This window comes from Dromiciops gliroides, chromosome 2 (assembly GCF_019393635.1).
Source record: "Dromiciops gliroides isolate mDroGli1 chromosome 2, mDroGli1.pri, whole genome shotgun sequence".
Taxonomy (NCBI): Eukaryota; Metazoa; Chordata; class Mammalia; order Microbiotheria; family Microbiotheriidae; genus Dromiciops; species Dromiciops gliroides.
Genome location: NC_057862.1, coordinates 606,447,505 through 606,473,535, shown reverse-complemented (window position 1 = coordinate 606,473,535; position 26,031 = coordinate 606,447,505). Strand labels below are relative to the sequence as shown.

General features: G+C 35.3%; 1 protein-coding gene across 4 annotated transcripts in view; it reads right to left on the bottom strand.

Annotated features, from left to right (window-relative positions):
- The window catches only part of SRBD1 (S1 RNA binding domain 1), a 296,284-nt gene that overhangs the window by 233,109 nt on the left and 37,144 nt on the right, over positions 1-26,031 (bottom strand). For all 4 annotated transcript variants that reach the window (XM_043989808.1, XM_043989812.1, XM_043989811.1 and 1 more), the window contains 3 exons: positions 24,996-25,092; positions 23,592-23,727; positions 7,188-7,291 (listed from right to left, as the gene is read on the bottom strand). In XM_043989808.1, coding sequence (XP_043845743.1) covers positions 7,188-7,291; positions 23,592-23,727; positions 24,996-25,092 — 337 coding nt within the window. The remainder of the gene's footprint in view (positions 1-7,187; positions 7,292-23,591; positions 23,728-24,995; positions 25,093-26,031) is intronic.

Below are 26,031 nucleotides of genomic sequence, written 5' to 3'. Positions count from 1 at the left end.
AAATAATAAGCAGTATCTACCTAAAACCATCAGCAAGCATTATATGTAATGGAGATAAGTTAGAGGCCTTCCCAATAAGATCAGGGGTGAAACAGGGATGTCCATTATCACCTCTATTATTTAATATTGTACTAGAAATGTTAGCGTTAGCAATCAGAGAAGAAAAAGGAATTAAAGGAATTAGAATTGGCAAGGAGGAAACAAAACTATCACTCTGCAGATGATATGATGGTATACTTAGAGAATCCTAGAGAATCAATTAAAAAATTACTTGAAACAATTAACAACTTTAGCAAAGTAGCAGGATATAAAATAAATCCACATAAATCGTCAGCATTTCTATACGTGACCAACAAAGTCCAACAGCAAGAGATAGAAAGAGAAATTCCATTTAAAGTAATGGTAGATGGTAAAAAATACTTGGAAGTCTACTTGCCAAGACAAACCCAGGAACTCTATGAACACAATTACAAAACACTTTTCACAAATTAAATCAGATCTAAATAATTGGAAAGATATCAATTGCTCATGGATAGGCAGAGCTCATATAGTAAAAATGACAATTCTACCTAAATGAATTTACTTATCCAGTGCCATACCAATCAGACTACTTAAAAATTATTTTATAGAGCTAGAAAAAATAATAACAAAATTCATCTGGAAAAATAAAAAGTCAAGAATATCAAGGGAAATAATGAAAAAAATGCACAGGCAAGTGGGTTAGCTGTACCAAACCTGGAGCTTTACTATAAAGCCGCAGTCATCAAAACTATCTGGTACTGGCTAAGAAATAGAGTAGAGGATCAATGGAATAGGCTAGGCTCAGGAAATGCAGTAATAAATGACACTAGTAATGTAGTGTTTGATAAACCCAAAGACTCCAGCTTCTGGGATAGGAACTCAGTATTTGACAAAAACTGCTGGGAAAACTGGAAGATAGTATGGCAGAAATTAGGCATAGACCAACATCTTACTTATACTAAAATAAGGTCAAAATGGGTACATGATTTAAACATAAGAGGTGATACCAAAGGCAAATTAGGAGAGGAAGGAAAGAAGAGTCTGCCTTTCAGATCTTTGGAAAGGAGAACAGTTTATGACCGAACAAGAGATACTGAATATTATGAAAAGCAAAATGAATGATTTTGATTACATTAAATTAAAAAGGTTTTGTACAAACAGAAGCAATGCATCCAAAATTAGAAGGGATTCAGAAAGCTGGGGAACAATTTTTATGGCCAGTACTTCTGACAAAGGCCTCATTTCTAAAATATATAGGGAACTAAATCAAATTTATAAGAATCCAAGTCATTCCCCAATTGAGAAATGGTCAAAGGATACGAACAGGCAGTTTTCTGATGAAGAAATCAAAGCTATCTATTCCCATATGAAAAAATGCTCTAAATCACTATTGATTAGAGAGATGCAAATTAAAACAACTCTGAGGTACCACCTGACACCTGTCAGATTGGCTAATATGACAAAAAAGGAAAATAACAAATGTTGGAGAAGACATGGAAAAATTGGAACACTAATGCATTGTTGGTGGAGCTGTGATCCGATCCAACCATTCTGGAGAGCAATTTGGAATTATGCCCAAAGGGCTATAAAGCTGTGCATACCCTTTGACCCAGCAATACCACTTTTGGGTCTTTTTCCCAAAGAGATCATAGAAAAGGGAAAAGGACCCACATGTTCAAAAATATTTATAGAGGCTCTTTTTGTGGTAGCAAGGAATTGGAAATTGAGGGGTTGCCCATCAGTTGGGTAATGGCTGAACAAGTTGTGGTATATGAATGTAATGGAATTCTATTGTGCTGTGAGAAACAATGAGCAGGAGAAGTTCAGAAAAACCTGGAAGAACTTGCATGAACTGATGATGTGTGAGATGAGCAGAACCAGAAGAACATTATACACAGTGTCATCAACATTGTGTGTTGATCAACTGTGATGAACTGGATTCTTCCCACCAATACATTGAGTTCCAGGGGACTCATGATGGAAAAGGCTCTCCAAATCCAGGAAAAAGAAAAAAAAAAAGAACTATGGAATATGGATGCTGATTGAACCATACTATTTCTTTTGTTTTTGGTGCTGTTGTTTTTCTATTTTGAGGCTTTTCCTTATTACTCTGATTCTTCTCTTATAGCATGACTGATGCAGAAATATGTTTAATGTTGTTGTTGTTTTGTGTGTGTGTGTGTGTGTGTGTGTGTGTGTGTGTGTGTGTGTGTGTGTGTGTGTGTGTGTGTGTGTATAACCTATATCAGATTGCCTGCTGTCTGGGGGAAGGGGGGAGGGAGGGAGAAAATTTGAAACTGGAAATCTTATGTTAACAAATGCTGAAAGCTATCTCTACATGTAACTGGAAAATAATAAAATACTTTTATTTTAAAAAAAAGAAAAAGAAAAAGGACAGCCTTATAAATTTGGGGCTAAAAATGAAAACGAATATTAATTTCTCAACAAGAGAACCTGTGAAATTATCCTACCATTTTTGTTTTTACTGTAGTTAGTGAGTTTCCATTGTCTATCCTTGTTTCAAATCAAAAACACTAAAATAACATCAATAAATAACCATATTTAAGATGGTGTCTGGTGATGGGTAAAAATTATAACTCTTTATTCAAGTGAAAAAGTCCAACATCAAAATTAAATTTATTATAAGTATGATATATATACATATATAAAAATCATTATATTATGTTAAACATCTTCAAAGTTATAACTTATTAAAAATATAATTATATTCAACAAAATTTACAAAATATGAAGTCTTAAGTAATAGTAAGAATGAAGGCTTGTACTACTTTTAATTCTTATAGGATTTCTCATATAAAATATTTGTAATATATTATTTAGTTTTACATTTTTCATATTTAGAGTTTTCATAATTATAGGTATTATAGCATACTATCCACCCCCATAGAAAGAACTGATAAAAAGAGCACTTGTGGATTGTACATATATAACCTGGTTGCTGTCTTGTGGAGAGGAGAAGAAAGGGAGGGAAGGAGAAAAATTTGGAACTCTAAATCTTATGAAAATAAATGTTGAAAACTACCCTTACGTATAACCAGAAAAAATAAAATAAATGTTTGTTGCTAAAAAAAAAAAACAAAAAAAAAAAGAAAGAAAGAAATGATGATGGGGGAGTGATTTCAGAAAAACATGGCAAGACCTACATGAACTGATGCAAAGTGAAGTGAGAAGAACTCAGAGATCCATGTGTACACTAATAGCAATATCATAATAGTGATCAACTGTGAAAGATTTGGCTACTCTAAAAATACAATGATCCAAAATAATTCTAAAGAATTCATGATGAAAAAATGCTATCCATTTCCAAAGAGAGAACTGATAAACTCTGAGTGAAAATTGAAGTATAACATTTTCCATTTCTTTTTTAAATATCACTAATATGCAAATATGATTGGCATGATTTCACACATATAATTGCTATCATATTACTTACTATCTCAGTGGGTAGGGGAGGAGGTAGAGGTAGAGAATTTGAAATTCAAAATTTAAAAAGAAAAGAACACTAAAAATAAAAAAAAACAATAAATTGGGAACAGCAACAACAACGTATCAACCAAGGCAAGACTTTATGTAAATATAATTTGCTCCCACTTTGCAAGAATACTTTCACAACTTTCTTTTCTAGGTATTTAATAACCATCCCTTTAATAATGTGGTCAATAATTTTGCTAGGAAACAAAGTTCACAGGCTTATAATTTGTGATTCTATTCTCAGTCAATCAATGGGAATTTAGTATATACCTACTATATGCTAAGCACTATGCTAAATGTTAGTGATACAAAGTAAAGCAGATTAAAACAAAAGGGAAACAATCAAGAAGAATTTGTGTCAAATTTCTCCAATAAATGCTATCTAAGAAATACAAATAATATATAGACATATGTACCTTCTAATGTATAAATTATACTAACAGACATTTCCCAATAGATGAGGTCAAATGATATGAACAATTTTCAAAAGAATAATTGCAAAGTAGTCACAACTACATGAAAGAATGTTCCAGATCACTAATAAAAATAGAAACCCAAATAAAAATATCCCTGAAGTTTTGATTCACACCCTGCAAAATATCAAAAGTGGCAATAAATGCCAAAGGTCAATATTGGAGGGTTGTGGAATAATAGAACAGTACAATCATTGGGAAAAGCAATTTGGAATTACACAAATAAAGTGACTAAAAGGTCCATACCCTGTGAACCAGAGACTTGAATACTGGGCTTATACTTGAAGGAAGCAACCAATAAGAAAATCCCTATATGTATCAAAATATAGCAGTACTTTTTGTTATATCTAAGAATTGGAAACAAAGTAGATGCCCATAAATTTGGGAATCGATAAACAACTTAAAATTATGAAAATGATGAATACAGAGAAGCATAGAAAGTTCTATATGAACTAATGAGGAGTGAAGCAAGCAGAGCAAAGAAAACAATACACACGGTAACTATGACAATGTAAATAGAAAGAATAACAACAACAAAAAATCAAAAGTGAAAGTAACAAAATTATAAATATGAAGTGGGATTCTAATGAAGAAATATGAGGGGATACTCTCAACCCATCCCCCTCATGGAGGAGGGAGATCTAGAGATGTTAAACATTGTACATGTTTTCAGACTTTTTCAATGTATCAGTCTATTGTGCTAATTGTTTTTCCTCTAAAAAATACTATTTGTCATATGGGAGGGCTTGCTGAGAGGGAAATAGGAATACTTTTTTTTTTTTTTTGCGCGGGGCAATCGGGGTTAAGTGACTTGCCCAGGGTCACACAGCTGGTAAGTGTCAAGTGTCCGAGGCCGGATTTGAACTCAGGTACTCCTGAATCCAGGGCCAGTGCTTTATCCACTGCACCACCTAGCCGCCCCCAAATAGGGATACTTCTAACGATACCACTTTATTAAAACACATCTCTCCAAGATGTGAACATGATATAGGAACTATTACTATTAATACAATTAATATTATTGCCATTATTACTATTAATATTGCACTTTAAAGTTTGTTGTTGTTGTTGTCCAGTTGTTTTCAGTTGTGTCCAAATCTTCATGACCCCATTTGGAGTTTTCTTAGCAAAAATACTGGAGTGGTTTACCATTTCCTTCTCCAGCTCATTTTACATATGAGGAACTGAGGTAAATGAGGTTAAGTGACTTGCCCACAGTCACACAGTGAATAAGTGTCTGAGACCAGATTTGAACTCAGGAAAATGAGTTTCCTGACTCTAGGGTCTGCCCTCAATCCAGTAAATAACTGCCCTACTTAAAAGTCAATGAAGTGTTTTACATATGTTATCTCATTAGAGTCTCATAACAATCACATGCGGAAACTGAGTTTTTGATGAGACTGAGAGAGAAGTTAAGTGACATGCCCAGGGTCACACAAATAATAAGTCTGAGGTAGAATTTGAACTCAGGTCTTCTTGACTCCTGATTTCCTATCCACTACACTTCCTCTCTACCACTAACACACCTCTTTTAGTCATGAGAGATATCTTGTGCATGGGCCTAGAGACAAGAGACAGAATATTACATGTGAGGAACATCAAGAAAGTCAGTTTGGGGCAGCTAAGTGGTGCAGTGGATAGAGCACCGGCCCTGAGTCAGGAGTACCTGAGTTCAAATCTGGCCTCAGACACTTAACACTTAGTAGCTGTGTGACCCTGGGCAAGTCACTTAACCCCAACTGCCTCCCTAAAAAAAGGAAAAAGAAAAAAAAAGTCAGTTTGGCTGAATCATAAAGTACCGGAGGGTATCTGGAAAGGCAGGCCACAACCACATCATGAAAAGCTTTAATGCCAAACAGAAAAAAAATTGTATTTGATGGTAGAGGTAATTACAAGGCACTAGAATTCATGAAGCAGAGGAGTGACATGATCTGATCACCAGGTAATGGATTTCAATCATCATTTAGATGACTCCTAAATTTACACACTTAGCTCTCATAACTGAGTTTCAGTTCCATATTACTACCTGCATACATATCAAACTCAAAAATGTCCCAAAACAGAATTTCTAATCATTGCTCCAGACCTATGTCTTTCTTCCTAATTTCCCAAGTTCTTTCAAGAAAATCACTATGCTTCCAGTCACTAACATTAACAAAATAGGAGTTATCCTACACTCTATTTTCACTGACTTCCATATCCATTAGTTGCCTAGACCTGTCAATTCTACCTCCACATTTCATTGTCCTCTCCACTCACAAAATAACTATTCATTGAGCTGATCACCTTGTACGTTGGACTACTGGACTACCCTCTTAAGTAAGTTCTTCCTTAATGTCAGGGATTGTTTTATTTTAGTTATTCTGTCACTAGTACCGAGTTCAGTACCTAAGACATAGCTTCACAAATGCTTGCTGAATTGAAATCATTGTCCAGATGACAGAAATCACTACTCAATCACTACTACCTCACACTTTCATACTAAGTTTATGATTAGTTTCCCAAATTCCTTATCCTTATTCCTGTCCAGGTAGCCTATTGTATACTCTGATAACCAAATCATTTATTTCTCCATCGATCACACCAATGTTCTACACTATGCTTTGTTTTTTAATCTCTAGAGTTTAGCACACTGCATGGCCCACAGTAGGCATTTAATAAACATTTACTGACTGACAACTATCTCACACAAGTATAACTCCCCCCACGTATGTAACTTAAAATATTAAACCTAAACACATGCTCTCACACTCTCACACACACACACACACACACACACACACACAAATTTAAGTAGTACTTGTTTAGAAGTTTTCCTTAAAGAAAAATGACCAGGGGCAAGCTAGGTGGCACAGTGGATAGAGCACCTGCATTCAAATCTCGCCTCAGACACTTAACACTTACTAGCTGTGTGACCCTGGGCAAGTCACTTAACCCCAATTGCCTCACCAAAAAAAGAAAGAAAGAAAGAAAAGAAAAATGACCAAAACATGTCTATACTATCAAAAGATTATCTTCATTACAAAATTTTAAGAAAAAACTACATTGAGTAACTCAGACACTTAATGTTACAGAGTTTTAAATTAAAGTTTTGATTCAACCAAGACCTTAAAGCATTAAGATCTTCAAAGTTATTTTATAGTTTGGTGCTAAAAAGGAGAGAGACAGACAGACAGACATTACTAAAATCAGCAGACAGACCTGTTCTGGACACACCAACTACAGAATTCATTCTTCACATTATCCGGAATGTTGACCTTCACTGTCAGGATCTTCAAATTTTCCCCTCGGTTAATGGCCAGAATCTGAGTGCAAACATAAATGGCAAAGACAGATGACATACAAAATATATAAAGGATAAACTTATTAAGTCAACATTTATGAAAGAGCATCTGTGTGACATTATGCCACAAAGCAAGCCAGTCATTTGGAAAAGTTAAGTGAGTTCTAAATCTTCTCCCCAAAATATATTTTGGTAATCAATCAACAAGCATTATTAAATGAACTGATGACTAAAGTTATAGAATAGTCCTTACAGCTAGCAATTCTGGTTATATTTAACAGTTGACTTCTGATAAAGTCACATGCACAGGGACTGAAATTACTCAATAACTTACTGAATAAAATGTTCTTAATCTAGATCTGTCATTGAGAATTATAAAACTATCCAAATTTGTTATCAGCATGACAAGGTCTAAAATATAGCCTATCTTTTTTTAAGCTATGAAAAAAAGGATTTGCTAGAAAATAACAATATAAATAAAATTCCAAAGGGAATATTTAAATTTTGGAATATATTTTTATTCTTAAACTTGTCTGAAGCACTCATTTACTTAAAACATTTACATGCTCTTCACAAAACATCTTTTACTGTTCGTTTAAACAGGTCCGTTAAGAACTTCTATCAAGCAAACATTTTATTAGCATACTTCGAGTTAGTATTAAAAAGAAGCTACTATGAGCATCTGAAAATATTACACAAAGATTTCTTTAAACTACACTATATTCAGAGTTCCTCAATTCATATTGATCTTCCCCAAAAATATACTTTACTATAATCAACTTCACCCTCTGGTGAATTCTAGTGGATATTTGAAACATGCTCATGCAAAAGATCACAATATTCCAAAAAAGACAAAGATAAGTATACCTTCCATCTCTATAAAATAGCCTCCTAACCTATGTAATATCTAAGAAAAATAGCCAATTAAAAAAATAATTGTGCTAGGTCTGAAAAAAAGATTGGAAAAGAGAGAAAAGTTTTACTTTTTGTGACATTCAAAACAAGCCCACAAATATAAAACAAATTCTCATTACATTTGATAAATGAACCACTAATTTAAGATGTTTAAAAAGTCCTTAAAGGAAATTGAGAAACAGTACCCATTAGAAATTCAAAAAGTTACTTTCTCCCCACAAAAAAAAAGTTATTAAACGTTAACATTTGAGAAGTACTTTATTTTCCCAGCCCTAAGCACTGTCAAGATTCAGCATCCTGTGTCAATCTTGAACTTTAATTCAATCACTAGCTAACTCAGACATGTCACATATGTTAAATACAATGGTTTAAAATGCCTTCAGGCCACAGAACCCATTTATATTAAACAGCTTTCCTGACATACCAGTCCTGACACATCCTTGAACAACCAAGCTCGTAATAAAAATTTTATGTGAAATATTAAAGCACTGCATATACTGACTGCCAAAGCAATGTTGAAAATTCAGCTTTTAACTAATCAAAACTGTTCAGGTTTATCTTTAAATATCACATTAAAATGTAATTTTCAACAACAAAAAAAGTCCAGAAAAAAACAAACAAATCTAATATAGAATAAAACTGTTTAAACAATCATAGCATTGTGCCTATAGGTCCCTGTTTTCATTAAAAACTCCTATTTCACTAGGCAGTACTGTTTTAAACTACAAGTTATCAAGTAACATTTCAAGGAATTAACAAATTATTTTAAAAGTTTAGCATACATATTTTAACTACACTGTTATACAGGATGAACCCCAAACAGAATTTGAATGATTTTACATATAATTCATGGAAAAATAGAATCAATATATTAAATAAAAGAGGCTATATCTTATCTCTGTCATCCCCAATCACCTATAACAGATGTTTCAAATATCTGTTAAATTAATTCGTGATTATTACATTATATAAAATTTTTACTTGTCAACCATCATACAATAAAAATAAAGTTATTGATAATAATTATATATGTAAAACAAAAGCTTTGTAAAATTTTTCATTATACTTTCATCACAACCAAGTAAGGGAGATATGAAGGAAAAACTACATTTATCAAGTCCTTACTAGCTACAAAGTAACATGCTGGGTACTATAATTGATACAAAGAACATAATCCCTACTCTCAAAGAGAATACAGTTTCTATGGGAAATTTAAAAACATGAAAGATAAAAGTCAAGTAAAAAATAAAAGAGATATCCAAAAAAAGGCAGTAAAGGCAGGATTCAATATGCCACAATGTGTTGCTAAAAAGATTTTCCCCCCATATTCATAACAGGATTACCCTATAGCAACCTGTTACTTTCTCGGGCCACTAGATGGCACTCTTGTGTTTGTAAAGAAAAATGCTGACTTATCAAAATGGCAAATCTGTGACAAATTACGAAATTTGAAGAATTTCAGTTAAAAGACAGGTCTAAGCCCAGTTCATCAAACTCAAAACTGAAAAGGAAAGCTATTTTCTATGGCATCACTGAAAATTAGTCATTCAGATTCTGCACAAACACTTCCAATGAACCAGAAACATTTTGAGGTATCTCAAATTATTTCAAGCTTTTACTTACATCAAACCTTATTATGTCTCTGTATCTTCTACCCACTGCTCCTGGTAAAAACATGGGGTCAAAACAAGTTTAATCCCTATTCCACAGGACAGAATTCCAAATATTTAAAGAAAACTATCTTCACTGCACAAATTTTCTCATTTACAGATGAAAAAATGACCATTGATGAATATTTGTATAGGACCCTTTCAAGTGCCTTCCCCGTCCTGTTTACCCTCATTTGAATGCACATCACCTTGTCAATGAACAATACTCAAATATGAAAAGCATAATACAACATTATCGGTGTGGTTTGACCAAGGTAGCATGCACAAAAGAATGATTGTGAGCACTATGCAGCCATTAATGAAGTCTAAAATCACAATAATTTATTTGGTGCTGATGACAACCTGCTGACTCCTAGTAAGCTTACAAATCACTAAACTACGGAGATCCTTTTCACGTAACCTGCAGGTATATGTTCCCCATTGTATGAATTATATAGTTTCCGTGACTAATATTTTATAGTTAATGCTTATTAAATTTCATCTTACTAGATTCAACCAATCAAAATTTAATTCACAAACTTATTAAGCACCCATATGCAAACATTATGCTAGTCAATCAGGGAGATATTAGCTAGCATAGTAATAGTTAGCATTTGCATTACATTTGAAGCTTTGCAAAGTACTTTATATTCATTACCTTATTTGATCTTTATAACAACCTTGTGAGGTGTCATTTTTATCCCCACTTCACATTTGAAGAAACTGAGGAAGACAGAGATTAAATTACTTGCCCAAAGTTACACAACTAGAAAGTGTCAGGTAAAATTTGACCTCAGGTCTTGCTGACTCCACATTAAGCTTTCCAGCCATAAAGATTGGGCATAGTGGTACATGCTTGTAATTGCTGTTTCCAGGGAGGCTGAGGCTGGCAGTCTCTCAAGTTTGGGAGTCCTGAGTTTAAGTGAAGCAAGCCAATATGGTGTCTATACTAAATTCTACATTAATAATGGTAAGCTCTTGGTATAGAGGTATGTGTGTGTGATATATGTGTATATGTATGTGTGTGTACACACACACACACACACATCAGATCTTTTTGTTGTAGAAAGAATTAGAAATTTAAAAGGGTTTACATCAAGTGGGGAATGACTGAACAAGTTATGGTAAAAATTGTGTGTGTGTGTGTGTGTGTGTGTGTGTGTGTGTTGTGACAGTTAAAATAATTACTATAGACACAAGTTTTGGGTAAGCTAATTATCAATTTATCAATTTCTACCATTAAGGTATTGACCAAGTGTCTCCTTAGCTTCTTGTGGTACCAAGAGAGCAGATGGCTACCTGTCCAGGTTTTTTATCCTTTTTTGACAAAAGCCAGGTCTATGGCAGTCTCAAACCAAAGACCCCATCCTTGTGGTTGGGTCTCAATTCATATACCCTTCCACTATAGGTCCATCACATAGAAAACAAATCTAATTGGCTGACACTATTTAAAGGTGGGTTATATTAAAAGTTCATGGATGACATCAGAGAAAGGAACGCAGGACACCCACACAAGCTGATCAGAGCAAAATATTTTCATCTAGGTGTGGTTTAATCTCATCAATAAATTCTACGGCTATCTAGACAAAAGATCAGTATCCACTCAAGACTCCTTTGTGAGCTAAAGTCTAGTTTGACCCAGATGAATGGAGGAGGGATAAAAGACTAAGAAAGAAGGGAAGATCTCTGGGTCCCCCAAGATACTGATTATTAATAATTATTTCTCAATATGTATACATACATATATGATGAAATACTGTTCTGCTATAAGAAACAATGAAAGAAATTGATGATGGGGTCAAATTTATCATGAGTTGTCCCAAAAGAATACAAGACTCAGTCACTCAGTTTCCCAAGTTTTATTGCAATACTGTGAGTGACCACAGGGAGAGAACCAGAATAGTAGAAAGGTATCTGTCAAATAAGTAAAGGAAAGGAAAGACAGTTATATTTATAGTATGGATAAATTGATTATCAGTCTCATTATAATAATCTCCACCTTTGGGAGGTACAAGGGAGAGCCTGTCTTACTCATTATAATATTCTCCACTTTGGGGAGGTACAGGGCAGGGCTAATCCTAATCTGGAGTTCCTGGGGTCCTAAAACAACCCCCCAGGTGGGTACCTTTTTCAGTGGAGGTGTGTTTTGGGGGTTTTTACTTCATAAAGTGAATCTGGGAACAAATTTGGCCTTTTCTGCACATGTCTTTTTCTGATTCCTATGCTTAGTTTCAAAACATCTTAATTTATTTATTTCTAGTCTAAATTTCTATAGCCTGTCATTTATTTAGTCTAAGGTCTTCATGGCCTCTCTCCCTATGTTCCCGTTATGGGTACTAATCACTGTGGGTACGATAACCTAGCATTCTGACTTGTAAGTTATCCATTAACTGGGTTCTGAATCCCTTTGAGAGCTAATATCTGAATTAAAGCTTGGGTCTTAGGTTTTCCTGTTAACCCTTTTTTCATCTCCTACATCAGAATGGTTTTACAGAAACATGGGAAAACGATGAACTGATGCAGAGTGAAGTGAGCAAAACCAGGAGAACAACTGATACAATAACAAGTGCATTGAAAAGATAAATAACTTCAAAAGACTTGAAAACTGTGATCAACACAATGATGAATTTTAATTCCAGAGGATTCACAATGAAACATACTGCCTACACCTCCTGATTATGGTGACAGACTCAGAATGTAGGCTGAAACATATTTTTTGGATATGGCCAATAAGAGAATTTGTTTTGCTTGACTACACATTTCTATCAGTGCTGTTGTTTTTCTTGCTTTCTCAAGCAGGGTGAAGGTTTAGGGAGAAAAGGTGAAAGAAAACAAGGTGGTGGGAGGTATAAGGCAGATCTTAGCTTGAAATTTAAAAAAATAATTTTTTTTTAAAGTGTAGGTGTTCGATTCTTGGAATATAAATACACACACACACACACACACACACATATATATATACTTTATATATATATATAAGTCACTAAACTGCTCTCTGTATGAGTTTTCCTATCTATAAAATGGCATTGCACTATAAATCAGGAGTTAGCTTCAGTATCACAAAGGCCTGGGTTAAAGTCTCACCTCTGACTGGCTCTATGGAAAAGTCATTTCACATCTCCAGGACTCCCAGGCAACTCTCTAAGACTATTAAGTTTCAGAGATACTGGAGTTAGACATTGGTGAGAGACATTCCTCACTTAGGAGCACCCTACACAACTGAAATCACAGATCTGGTTCACCTCCTAATCACCCCCTCCCGCCCCGCCAAAAATTGTGGGATATAATGGAATAACATTTAAATAATCCAGGTTAAAGTTGTTTGAATTCTTAGAAAGTAACTGTTCTATGAAGCCAAGATGTTATCATTATTGTTATACAAACATCCCATATAACCTTAGGATCACAGAACAATAGGATCAGAGATTTAGAGCTACAAAGCATCTTAGAGGCCACTGCTCATGTTTACATATGTGGAAATGAAAGCCAAAAGAGTGAAAAAACCTACCAAATAAGCTGCACAAATTCTAAGTATTCATCAAGGCAGATGAACCCAAATTCTCTGACCCCTTAATCCAGCATTCTTTCCACTGTACCTTACTGCCTCTCTACTCAGTTCCAAGGCTTCATGGTGGCATGAGGGAGGGTGATCCTGGGCTATTCTGGTACAAAAAGCTGGAAAGGATTCTATGAAGAACTCAGTAACAGACTGTGTATCTGCTAGTCTAGTTGCGAATAGTCTAGCTGAGCCCAGCAAAGATAACAGATTAGGAGGAAGCAATACTGTCCAGTTCTACCCCACAATTACTCCAACAAAAACTTAGAAAGAACACTAAACTGAGAGGTGAAATCCAAGGAAATTTAAATAAAAAAACACAATGAGTCATTTTTCTAGCCCAAATCAGCATAGGAAACAAAGAGAAGACAACAGGCATTAAGGACAGGGTCTACCTAGAATGACACCATTCAAAGCTTTTCAGCACTGGTACAAAAATGGGAGCTGGTACCAAATACTAACAGAAGTCAAGTCTGAGGCTGGGCAAGGAGCAAAAAGGAGGCAACTGGCAGCTCTCAATCTGACCCTAGAGTGGGGCTACAGATCCCATCAAGTGAAAAACGGACTTTTTCTTTGATAAAGCCTACATACCAATGCAAGGAATCTAGAAGAACAGTGCAAGGATCTAGAACAGAAGTGAGCTATAATTCTGTGATCTAAACTGAAAGCAGGGTCGTGGATTCAGGCTCCAGCCTTGTCTGAGGCCTGCAGTTGAGTGACTAGAGCAAAGCAGAATAGGACAAGCAGAAATCTACAGTAGCTTCAATGAGAGTCAAGTCTAGAGTTGTATTGCCCAGATCCAGAGGCCAGAACTTGCAAAGCACAAAGCAAGAAGGGAGTACTCACACTTTACCCTTGATTAGCCTGGTTAGGGTACATTGAAAATTTGCAGGTTCCTGACCTGAGCCAACCTTAAGAACTTTGAAGAATATAAAACTAAAAAATACCTAAGGAAGGCAACCTCAGAACTCAGAGAATACAAAATAGGACCAAACAAGGACTGAACATTTCCTGCAAAAGTGAAGAGTCAAGGTACCACCACATACCTATAAGATTGGCTAATATGACAAAAAAGGAAAATAATAAATGTTGAAGAAGCTGTGGAAAAATTGGGACATTAATGCATTGTTGGTGGAGCTGTGAACTGATCCAAACATTCTGGAGAGCAATCTGGAACAATGCCCAAAGGGCTATAAAACTGTGCATACCTTTTGACCCAACAATACTACTATTAGGTCTTTGTCCCAAAAAGATCATAAAAAAGGGAAAAGGATTCACATGTACAAAAATATTTATAGCTGTTCTTTTTGTGGAGGCAAGGAATTGGAAATTGAGGGAATGCCCATTCATTGGGGAATGGTAAACAAGTTGTGGTATATGGCAGAGCTTTCCTACAGTAAGTCTCCAGCAGGTTTGCTTACGATGGCGACTATGTAGACCACAATGCAGAGGCCCTCCCTCTGCAGGCAGTGTCAAAGCACTGGTTCATAAGGGACCGCCCCTCTGGACAAACTTTCCTTTTCTATAGTTATTAACATATTGTTTTGGGGCAGCTAGGTGGCGCAGTGGATAGAGCACTGGCCCTGGAGTCAGGAGTACCTGAGTTCAAATCCGGCCTCAGACACTTAGCAATTACTAGCTGTGTGACCCTGGGCAAGTCACTAAACCCCAATTGCCTCACTAAAAAAAAAATATATATATATATATATATACATATATATATATAGTTTGTTAGCATAGGGTATTATATTCTGTTATTTTTGACTGTTTCATCAAGTAAACACCACACATGTTTCTCAAATAAACAAAGGGGGGAGGACTGTAATGATTGGAATGACACCACCTGCTGGAGACTTATTATAGGAAAGCTCCACCAGGAGGAGAAGGCGTCTGAGGGCAAGCCATGGGGGCGGCTTTTCTTTGGCGTCAGGAAGTGGCGTTTGTTTGTGGGAGGAAGAGGAGGCTCTCTTGCTCTCTTTCGTCAGAACTCTGGTGGGGAGTGGAGCTAAAAATGCACTCTCCCTTTGATAGATAGATGAATCTAGGCCTTTCTCTCTCTCTTCACCAAATTCTTATTGTCCTTAATAAACATGCAGGAGCATCTAGATCAGTATTAGTGAATAAACCTGACCTTGGATGAGAAGCTGAATGTAATCATTCACCAGTTGAATAAACCCTTATGGTAAATTTGTGGTACAGACAAAGCCACAGCATTAGAAAAATCAATGACAATTTGGAAACCCCTGCTACTTTGTCGATACTCTTGCTAAAGCTTATAATTTATTGGTGACCACTCATTAGGTATTTTAGACTAGCTAGAATTTTAGCCCCTTACAATATGAATGTAATGGAATACTATTGTGCTTTAAGAAATGATAAGCAGTCCTGGAAAGACTTATATGTGTGAGCAGAGAACCAAGAGAATACTGTGCACAGAGACAGCAATACTGTTTGATGAAGAACTGTGAATGACTTAACTATTCTTAGCAATACAATGACCCAAGACAATCCCAAAGGACTAATGATGAAGCATACTATCCATCTCCAAAGAAAGAACTGATATTGATTGAACACAGATTGCAGTATGTTGTTTTTCACTTTCTTTCATTTTTTCTTTTATTCAAGTTTTCTTACACAAAACAAAATGACTATATGGTGATGTTTTACATCATTGCACATATATGACCTATATCTGATTGCTTACTGCCAAAGAGGAGGGAAGGTAGGGAGGGAAGAAGGGACAGAATTTGGAAATCAAAACTTTAAATTAAAAGGTTTATTCTTATTTTTTTTAAAGATGGGAGTTCAAATCCTGCTTCAGAAAGTAGCTGTATTGCCCTGAGAAAGTCATTCAAATTTTCTGTGCCTCCATTTTCCCAAATGTAAAATGGGGGTCCTAATAACAGCAATTACCTCATGGAGATAACATATATAAAGCACTTTGTAAACTTTAAATTGTTATATGTTATTGTTATATAATTATATAAACTATATAAATGTTATTGTTGTTGTTATAACTGGTGTTGTACAACTGTCCCCTCAGAATCATAATGTGATCAAAAGTCATTTTCTGTTGTTTAGTCATGTCCTTTTCTTTGTGACCCCATTTGGAATTTTCTTGTGAAAGATACTAATGTGGTTTGCCATTTCCTTTCTCTCCTGCTCATTTTACAGATGAAGAAATTGAGGCAAACAGGATTAAGTGACTTGCCAGGGTCATATAACTAGTGTCTGAAGCAGAATTTGAACTCAGGTCTTCCTACTTATAGGACCAAGGTTCTATCCACTGAATCACCTACCTCTATCAAAAGTCATAAGTCAAAGGGTCTAGGAATGGTTTTACTATGTTCTAATTATCTTATAAGAAAAGAGAAAAGAAGAAAGGAAGAAAGAAGGGTAGGAAAAGAGAGGAGAAGAAAGAGGAGAGAGGAGAAATGAATTAACTTGGGAAGAAAGGGGGAGGAAGGAAAGAAAAATTTATCCTACAGAATCAACATGTACCAAGTAAAAGTCTGTAGAAATGAAGAAGGGGATAAAATATGTAAACCTCTAAAAACAAAAATAAGTGTCGAAATACATTCAACCCAACAAAGAAGCTGCAGGGAATAGGAAGCATGGTAGTAAAGGAACAAGATGGAGGGTAGATTTGTGAAATAGTCACAGGGAAAATAAATTCTCATCTTTCAAGACATCATGAAAAAAGATTAAGAACCTATGACTGGGGGCAGCTAGATGGCGTAGTGGATAGAGCACCAGCCCTGGATTCAGGAGTACCTGAGTTCAAATCTGGCCTCAGACACTTAACACTTACTAGCTGTGTGACCCTGGGCTAGTCACTTAATCCCAATTGCCTTACTAAAAAAAAAAAAAAAAGAACCTATGACTAGGTAAAGGAGAAGGGGAAAAAAGGAGAGAAAAGAAGCAGACTACATGAAGCAACACAGAAATATTGCTAAGCACACTCTTCTCTCACCAACTTCTTTGTTGAATACAAAGAGGAAAAATACAAGTAAATAGGAGGGGGGGAAATAGAACATTAAATTAACATCACAACTGCAAATGTTATGGAATGAATCCACCCATGAACAGAAGATAGTAGAATGAATTAGAAAGCAAAATTTAACAATATGTTCTTCTCAAGAAACACACTTGAAATATAAAGACTCATATTGAGTTAAAATAAGGGGATAGTGCAATATCTATCGTATTACTTTTGAAATCAAAAAAGCAAAGGTAGCTACCATGATCTAAACTCATCTGATCACTCCTTCTCAGTCTTCTTTTCTGGATCTTCATCCAGATCATACCCTCTAACCTCAGGGTTTTGTCCTAAGCCCTCTTCTCTCTATACATTACTTCATTTGGTGATCTCATCAGCTCCCATGGATTTAATTACTATCTCTATAACTGAACAACAACAAAACAACAAAATGGTTAACTTCCCAAATCTTTCTATCCTGCCATAAATCCTCTGCTGACCTCCAATCTCACATTTCAAACTGCCTTTCAGACATCTCAACCTGGCTAAGTAGACATTTTAAACTTGACAAAATTGAGGCAAATAAGGTTAAGTGACTTGCCCAGGTTCACACAGGTAGTAAGTATCTGAAGCTAGATTTGAATTCTGAAAGATGAATTTTCCTGACTTTAGGCCTGGCACTGCACCAACTAGCTACCCAGATATCTTAAACTAACCATGTCTAAAACATATCTCATTATCTTCTCCCCTTAAGCCCTCCCTGCCTCCTACCTTTGCTATTACTATAGAAGGGGACATCATCTTCCCAATCCTTCTGGCTAGGAAATATCCTCAATTATTCACTATCCCATATATCCAATCTATTGCCAAGACCAGTTGACTTCACCTTTGTAATATCTATTGAATACTTCTCTTTCTCTCCTCTGATAATGACACCACTCTGATCCAGGACCTCATCTCCTCACACCCGGATTATTACAACAGCCTCAACTCTCCCTACTTCAATCCAGTCTTCATTCAGCCACCAAAGTGATTTTCCTAAAGTTCAGGTTGAACCATGTCACCCACCCTACTCAATAAACTCCAGTGGCTTCCTATCACCTCCCAGAGATAATACAAAATGTTCTGTTGTCATTCCTTTGACTCTGGTTCCTTCATAATCTAGCCCCCTCCTGATTTACCTTACTTCCCAAAATGTACTATTCAATACAGTGAGCTCTGGCCTCTGAGACATTCCACCAATAAGACACTCCATACCTGAACTCTGGTAGTCATTTTCTTTGGCTGTCCCCCATTCCTACAAAATTCTCCCTCTTCAACTCCACCTACTGACCTCCCTGGCTTCCTTTTAAGTCTCAACTAAAATCCTGTCTTTTACAGAGAAGCCTTTACCAACCCTTCTTAACTCTAGTGCCTTCCCTATGCTAATTATATAATATTCATCTTGTAAACACATCTTCTTTGAATATATTTGTTTGCATGTTGTCTCCACCATAAAATTGTGAGCTCCTTAAGGGCAGGGGCTGTCTTTTGTCTCCTTCTGTAGCCCACTGCAACATAATAGGCATTTAATAAATGTTTACTGATGGACTGATCTCAGAGGCAACAACAAAAATTTTGTTTTTAAAAAGAGATTACCAGGAAAACTACATGTTGCTGAATGCTATCATAGACAGTTAATTCATTTTAACACTTAACATGTACATACCAAATAATATTGTATCTAAATATTTAAAGAAAAGTTAAAGGGGTTTTGTCATTGTTGTTGTTCAGCAGTTTCAGTCACCTCCGACTCTTCGTGACCCCATTTGGGGTTTTCTTGGCAAAGATACTGGAGCGGTTTGCCATCTCCTTCTCCAGCCCATTTTACAGATGAGAAACTGAGGCAAAGAGAGTTAAGTGACTTGCCCAGGGTCACACAGTAAGTGTCTGAGGCCAGATTTGAACTCAGTCCTCCTGACTCCAGGCCAGGCACTCTATCGACTGCGCCACCTAGCTGCACAAAGAGACATATATATATATAAGAATTATAATAGAGATAGGATATAAATGGACCCTTTTCAGAACCTGAGATATCTAACTAAAAATTAAACAAGAAAGAAGAACTTAAATAGAATTTTACAAGTCAGTTTTAGCAGACTTCTGGTGATTACTGAATGAATATAAAAAGGAATCAATACATGATTCATGTAAGTTACAAAAACTATTAGAACTAAAAACTTCACAAAAAAATAAAAGTATAAATACTGAACACCACCTTTACTGATAATAATGTAATAAAAGCATATATCCACTAAAAGGTCATTGAGAAAAAGATTGAAAATTTACCAGACACTAAAAAATATAAGCATGTGTGCATACCCTTTGACCCAGCAATACCACTTTGGGGTCTTTTTCCCAAAGAGATCATGGAAAAGGGAAAAGGATACACATGTACACAAATATTTATAGCTGCTCTTTTTGTGGTGGCAAGGAATTGGAAGTTGAGGGGATGCCCATCAACTGGGGAATGACTGGACAAGTTGTGGTATATGAATGTAATGGAATACTACTGTGCTGTAAGAAATGATGAGCAGGAGGAGTTCAGAGAAACCTGGACAGTCTTGCATGGGCTGATGATGAGTGAGATGAGCAGAACCAGGAGAACATTGTGCACAGTATCATCAACACTGTGTTGATCAACTGTGATAGACTAGATTCTTCTCACCAATCCAATGATACAAGAAAGTCACAAAGTATTCATGATGAAAAAGGCTCTCCAAATCCAGGAAAAAAAAAAAAAAAGAAAAGAAAAGAAACTGTGGAATATAGACACTGATTGGATCATACTATCTCTTTTGTTTTGGGTGCCGCTGTTTTCTTTTTTGAGGTTTTTCCTTCTTGTTCTGATTCTTCTTGTATAATATGACTAATGCAGAAATATGTTTAATGTTATATATCAGATTATCTGCTGTCTAGGGGAGGGGAGCAGGGAGGGGAGGGAGGGAGAAAAAATTTGCAATTGGAAATTTTATCTAAACAAAGGTTGAAAACTTAAATAAATTAAATATATATAAGCATGAATAATTGGTGAGTCAAAGAATAAATTATAGGAACAATCTATATGTCATTAAAGAAAATGACAAAAGTGAGACAACATATCGAAATATGTATGATGCAATCAAATCAATCCTTAGGGGAAAAACTGATATCCATAAACATTTCCACTAATAAAGGAGAGAAAGATTTGAGCAAGGAATTAGGCATGAAACTTAACATAACTAGAAAACCAATAATAAACTAATAAAAAAGTTAAAAATCAATGAAGACATTAATAAACTTGAAAGTTTAAAAAAACACAACATTAATCAATAAAATTACATGCTAGATTTTTTGGAAAAAAACTAATAAGATATCATCATCACAGCTAATATTTATAGAGTATGTATTATGTGCCAGGCACTGTGCTAAGCCCTTTACAAATATTACCTCATTTGATCCTCATACCAACTCTGAGAGGTAAGGGCCATTATTAGCTTCACTTTAAAGGGAAGGAAACTGAAGCAAACATTCACAAAGATTAAATCATTATTTAATTTCATTTTTAATGTAAAAAAATTACCAGTATCAAAAATGAAATAAGCAGAAAAGAAGCAAAAAAAAAGGATATCATTAGAAACAATTCTTTATAACTACACGCTAATAAAATCAACAACTTAAATTGAATGGAAGAATATTTGCAAAAATGTAAACTGTCCTGATAAATAGAATAAGGAATAGACAATTTAAACAACTCAATCTCATAAAAAGAAAATTGAAGTCATAAATTAATTCAAAAAAAATTCCCATAATGAAATACATTTATAAGCAAATTCTAGCAAATATTCAAATAATTAATTCCGATATTATAAAAACCACTCACAAAAATAGCAAAAGAAGGGACTCTACCAAATTTCTCCTATGATACAAATATGGCCTAGATAAGAGATGTCAAACACAGAGTCCACAGGTCTGCAGGCCTGCAACACTTGTAACTGTGGCACAAAACCTGATTAAAATGTAACTGGAAAATTTTTCACAAAATAAATAAAAAATAAAATATACAGTCCACATGAATCCTTATAGATGGATTAGTGGTCCCGTTTTATTTTTTACTTTGACATCACTGATCTAAACTAAACCTAAACTAAAAAGTCATAATAGAGAAAAAAAACCATGGACTAATATACCTTATAAATATTGATATACAAATTTTTTAAATATTAAAAATGATTTCATAACATTGCAAAACTTACCAAAATGATCAAAACATATTTGTTCCCAGTATGTAAGGGGGGGTTCAATATTAGAAAAATTATTATCAGACTAAATGACATATTAACAAAAATCATATAAAAATATCAACAGATACAGAAAGACTTTTACCAAAGACAATATTCACTTCTGTTATAGATAAATGAAGAGGTGAATGAACAGATAAATAAATGGTTGAGTGAATGAATAAATAAATGGGTGAATGAATAATAAATAAATAAATACTAGAAGATATAGGAATAAAAAGGCTTTTCTTTAACATGTTAAGCAGTATGTATCTAAAACAAGAGGAGGCACTGTGCATAATAGGGATAAACTAGTGGCCTTTCCAACACTATCAAAGGTGAAACAAAATTGGATTAGTTTGTCCTCATTGCATATAATGCAATAATAGAGCTGTACATTGGTCCAGTCATTATGAAAAGCAATTGGCTACCATATGCAAGAAGTCATTAAATTCTGCACATCTTTTTACTCAGTACTACCAAAGAAAGAGGAAAAGGACCCACCATATATGTAAACACTTATAGCAGCTTTTTCTAGTAGCAAAACACTAAAAACAAAGGGAGTACACACCAACTGAAAATAACTGAACAAATTATGACATAAATGCAATGAAATACTACTATAAGAAATGATTAACTCTCTCCCATCTCATCTCAAACTCCCTGCCTCTCTCATATCCCAACTGGAAATCCCACCTTTTTCTAATAAAACCTTTTTCAATCCCCCTTAATTACAGTACCTTCCCTCTAGTGATGGTCTCCCATTTATCCTGCTTATGTCTTGTCTGCGCATGGTTCTTTTCAGGTTGTCTCCCCTATGAGACAGTGAGCTCCTTGGGAGCAGGCAGTGAATGCCTTTTGCTTTTTTTTTATTTCCTGCATCTAACAGAGTCAGGCACACAGTCAGTGCTTAGTAAATGCTTGTTCACTGACTGACTGAAAGGGATAGTTTCAGAGAAATCTGAAAAGAATGCTCTGAAGAATGAAGTGAGTAGAACTAGAAAATCAATTTATAAAATCTCGATATTGTTATAGGAAAAAACTTTTAAAGATTTACAAACTCTGATCACTGCAATGAGCAACTACAGTTCCGAAGTGTGGATGATGAAGCAACCAAGTGACCGCTGTTAAGCGCTAAAATTCTAGCTAGTCTGTCTAAAATATTTAATGAGTGGTCGCCAATAAATTATAAGCTTTAGCAAGAGTTAGACTTTTAAGCATTTATTAAGGAGAATAAGAATTTGGTAAAGAGAGAGAGAAAGGTCTAGATTCCTATCTATTAAAGGGAGAGCGCATTTCTAGCTCCCTTCTCCACCAGAGTCCCAAGGAAAGAGCCCGAGACTGAGCGCCAGTCTCTTCCTTCCTCCTCCCACTAGCCCACGTCACTTCCTGACTCCTGGTCTTGCCCTCAAAGACCTTCCCTTCATGGGCAGAACTCCTCTACAGTAAGTATCCAGCAGGTGGCGTCATTCCAATCGTTACACCGCCTAACACAGAAGGGAGGGACTCGGGGTACAGAATGAGAAATATGGCTGGTTTTATGGAGATGGATGACGCCAGATTTGGTTTGCTTGATTATGTACACATACTTCTTATAAGGGTTTTCTTTTTCTTATTTTTTTTCAATGAGATGGGATGAGGCAAGAGGGAAAGAAAACGGATTTCTGTTGATCGGGAAAATTTAACTTAAAAGTAAAGAATAGTCTAGCTAAATTCAAACTGGCTCATAACAAGAAGATTAGGCACAAGGAGCCTGATTTTTCTGGGGAAAAAATATCTGAAGACTTTTTAGTAAGACTTGTAGAGGTTCTTATCTACTTCAGTGAAAGAAAAAAACAAACCAATGAAATCGCAGATCTTTGTAAGCACTATCCTAAGTATTATCACTATCCCCGACACTATTTATAATCAATTCACATATTTACCTGATGATGCTGAATATTTTTTATGTTGCATGAAAAGTTCTGGTAAAGCTGAAATTTATTGATATCTTTCTCGCTTACATTCTTCGATGACACCTTTGCCAGAGATGACTGGATACAAATATACCTACGTAAGCACCTATAATGCACAAATATAAGCAGCTAAAAATAAATGTGCAATGGAACAGTAAGACTATACATAGTTTATAATGTTAGTCAAAATGCCAAGGAATTATTTTAAGCATATCCCAAAACGATGTTCAGTGGAACATAAGCTTTTTTATTTGTGTCAGCAACTGGAATAGGTTGTGCTTATCTATTTATAATCTCCCCTGGTCCATCTTTAGATCAATAATAGGCCTGAATGAGTTTAAGGTCATCAACAACAGTCATGAAATTTATTAAAGATAACTAACTCATAATTATACTGAAAACAATAACTGGCATTTATATAGCATTTTAAGGTTTGCAATGTGCTTTACAAATATCACCTCATTTTATCTTCACAGCCACCCTGAAGCTAGATGCTATTAATATATCCATTTTATAATTGAGGAAACACAGGCTAACAGAAATTAAGTGACTTGGCCCAGGGTCACACAGCTAGGAAGTGTGCAAGGCCACATTTGAACTCAGGTCTTCCCAACTCTAGATCTTGACCTCTATCCTGACAGATTCTTGTAAAAAAAATAAAATTTAAAAAAAAAAACAAAAAAAAACCTTGTTCCAGTAGCCTCTTTATTATCTAATACCATGACTAACTCATTTACAAACAATGCCTACTCTTATGGTGTAGGAATCAAAAATAAGACATGAAAGAGGTTCTGATACAAGTTTAGAAAATTTAACCAACTATCATGAATATATGAAAACTCTTTGGAAATAGATTATTCTCCTGTTCAACTCAGTAAAACATAAACTCACACAGTATCTGAGCAGTTAAGTTCCTAACATTCAAACTTTTAGAAGAAACAATACTTATCTATACCAAAAAGGAGCTAAACAAAAATAAAGTACCTGCAAAAATGTACAGTATGTGAGAGACAAAATGACATTAGTATATAGATATGGCCTTCAAATCAGAAAGCTCTGGTTTGCAATCATGCCTGTGACACATACTGGCTCCATGACTGTAGGCAGGCCACTTAACTGAGATAACTCTCTAAGACTGTAAGGTGATGATCAGGAGCAAATCTGGATTCATTCCCCATCCAAAGTGCCCCAGACCAATGAAATCACAGGTCTGATTCAAAGGCAGGGAGAAAAAAATCCCCTCTGAATATAAATTTCTGATATGAATTTATGTTCAGAGGATTAAACTAATCATAACTCTATGCCATTGGCATGAACCAAAGACCTAACAGCACAATCCCACAGACCAAAAACCCGTAATATAGAAGCACATACAGTTTCCTGATAAAATCCAATGTGTCTTTATCTTTAGCAAACATGTCAGCTAAGATATGCTGTACTCCCATTTCAATCTCCTGGAGAGTTGAAAGTCCTTTGGAAGGAAGATTAGGGAAAAAAGAGAAATGTAAAATATTTTTCAGAGCCCACATACAATTAATAGATCTCTAGTCCAAATAAAATCTAAAATAGACAAACATAAAAAGACATAAGGAAATAGCCCCCACATTAAATTACTTTAATACCCATTCTCACTAACCTAAAACTGCTTGAAAGGGAAGAAAAACTTCCCCAAAAAGCACTGGTCACCCTAGTACTCTTATAATTTTCCCTTAATGAGTGAGTCAGTAATGAATACACTCCTTTTAATGTTACTTTCTCAAAAAAGTACTCAAGTCCTGTTGACCATGATCTCAGTTCACAAAAAAACAGTTCTTAGGCCCAGAGCATAACATACTTATTCACCCACCTAATTATTATGTGACCTTAAGCAAGTCTTCTTTCTTCTCTGAAAGCCAGGTCTTTAAAGGTATACACATGACACTACCAACCCCTTTCCTCCCACAATAAGTAATCCAGAAGACTACAAGTACTGGGAAGATTAAAAAATAGCAGAGCTTCTGTGAGAAAGAAAATACCTTATGAAAAGTTGGAACCCAGTATTAATACTCCTACTCTGTCCTTTTTTAAGTCCATGAAAAAGCAAACTCTCCTAAGACACAAAGAGGTAACTTCTTCGAACACATTAATGGAGATTTCCCCAGGCTATAGTATAAACATCTGGGAAAACCATTCATCATTTGCTCATTTCTTGAAGCTCAAAGTGCCTCATATGTGAGATTATGGGGAAAACTACTCCAAAGGTTATCTTTAAATAAAGTTTAATGAGGAACTCATAGACACAATAAAAATGATGGCAGAAAAAGGAGAATAAGAACTCTAGGGTGTTCCTGAACCTGCTTTGGGAAACCATCTTAGTTTTCAGAGGACCCCAATGTGAGGGGCTCATATTTAAAACCCTCCACTATAATTC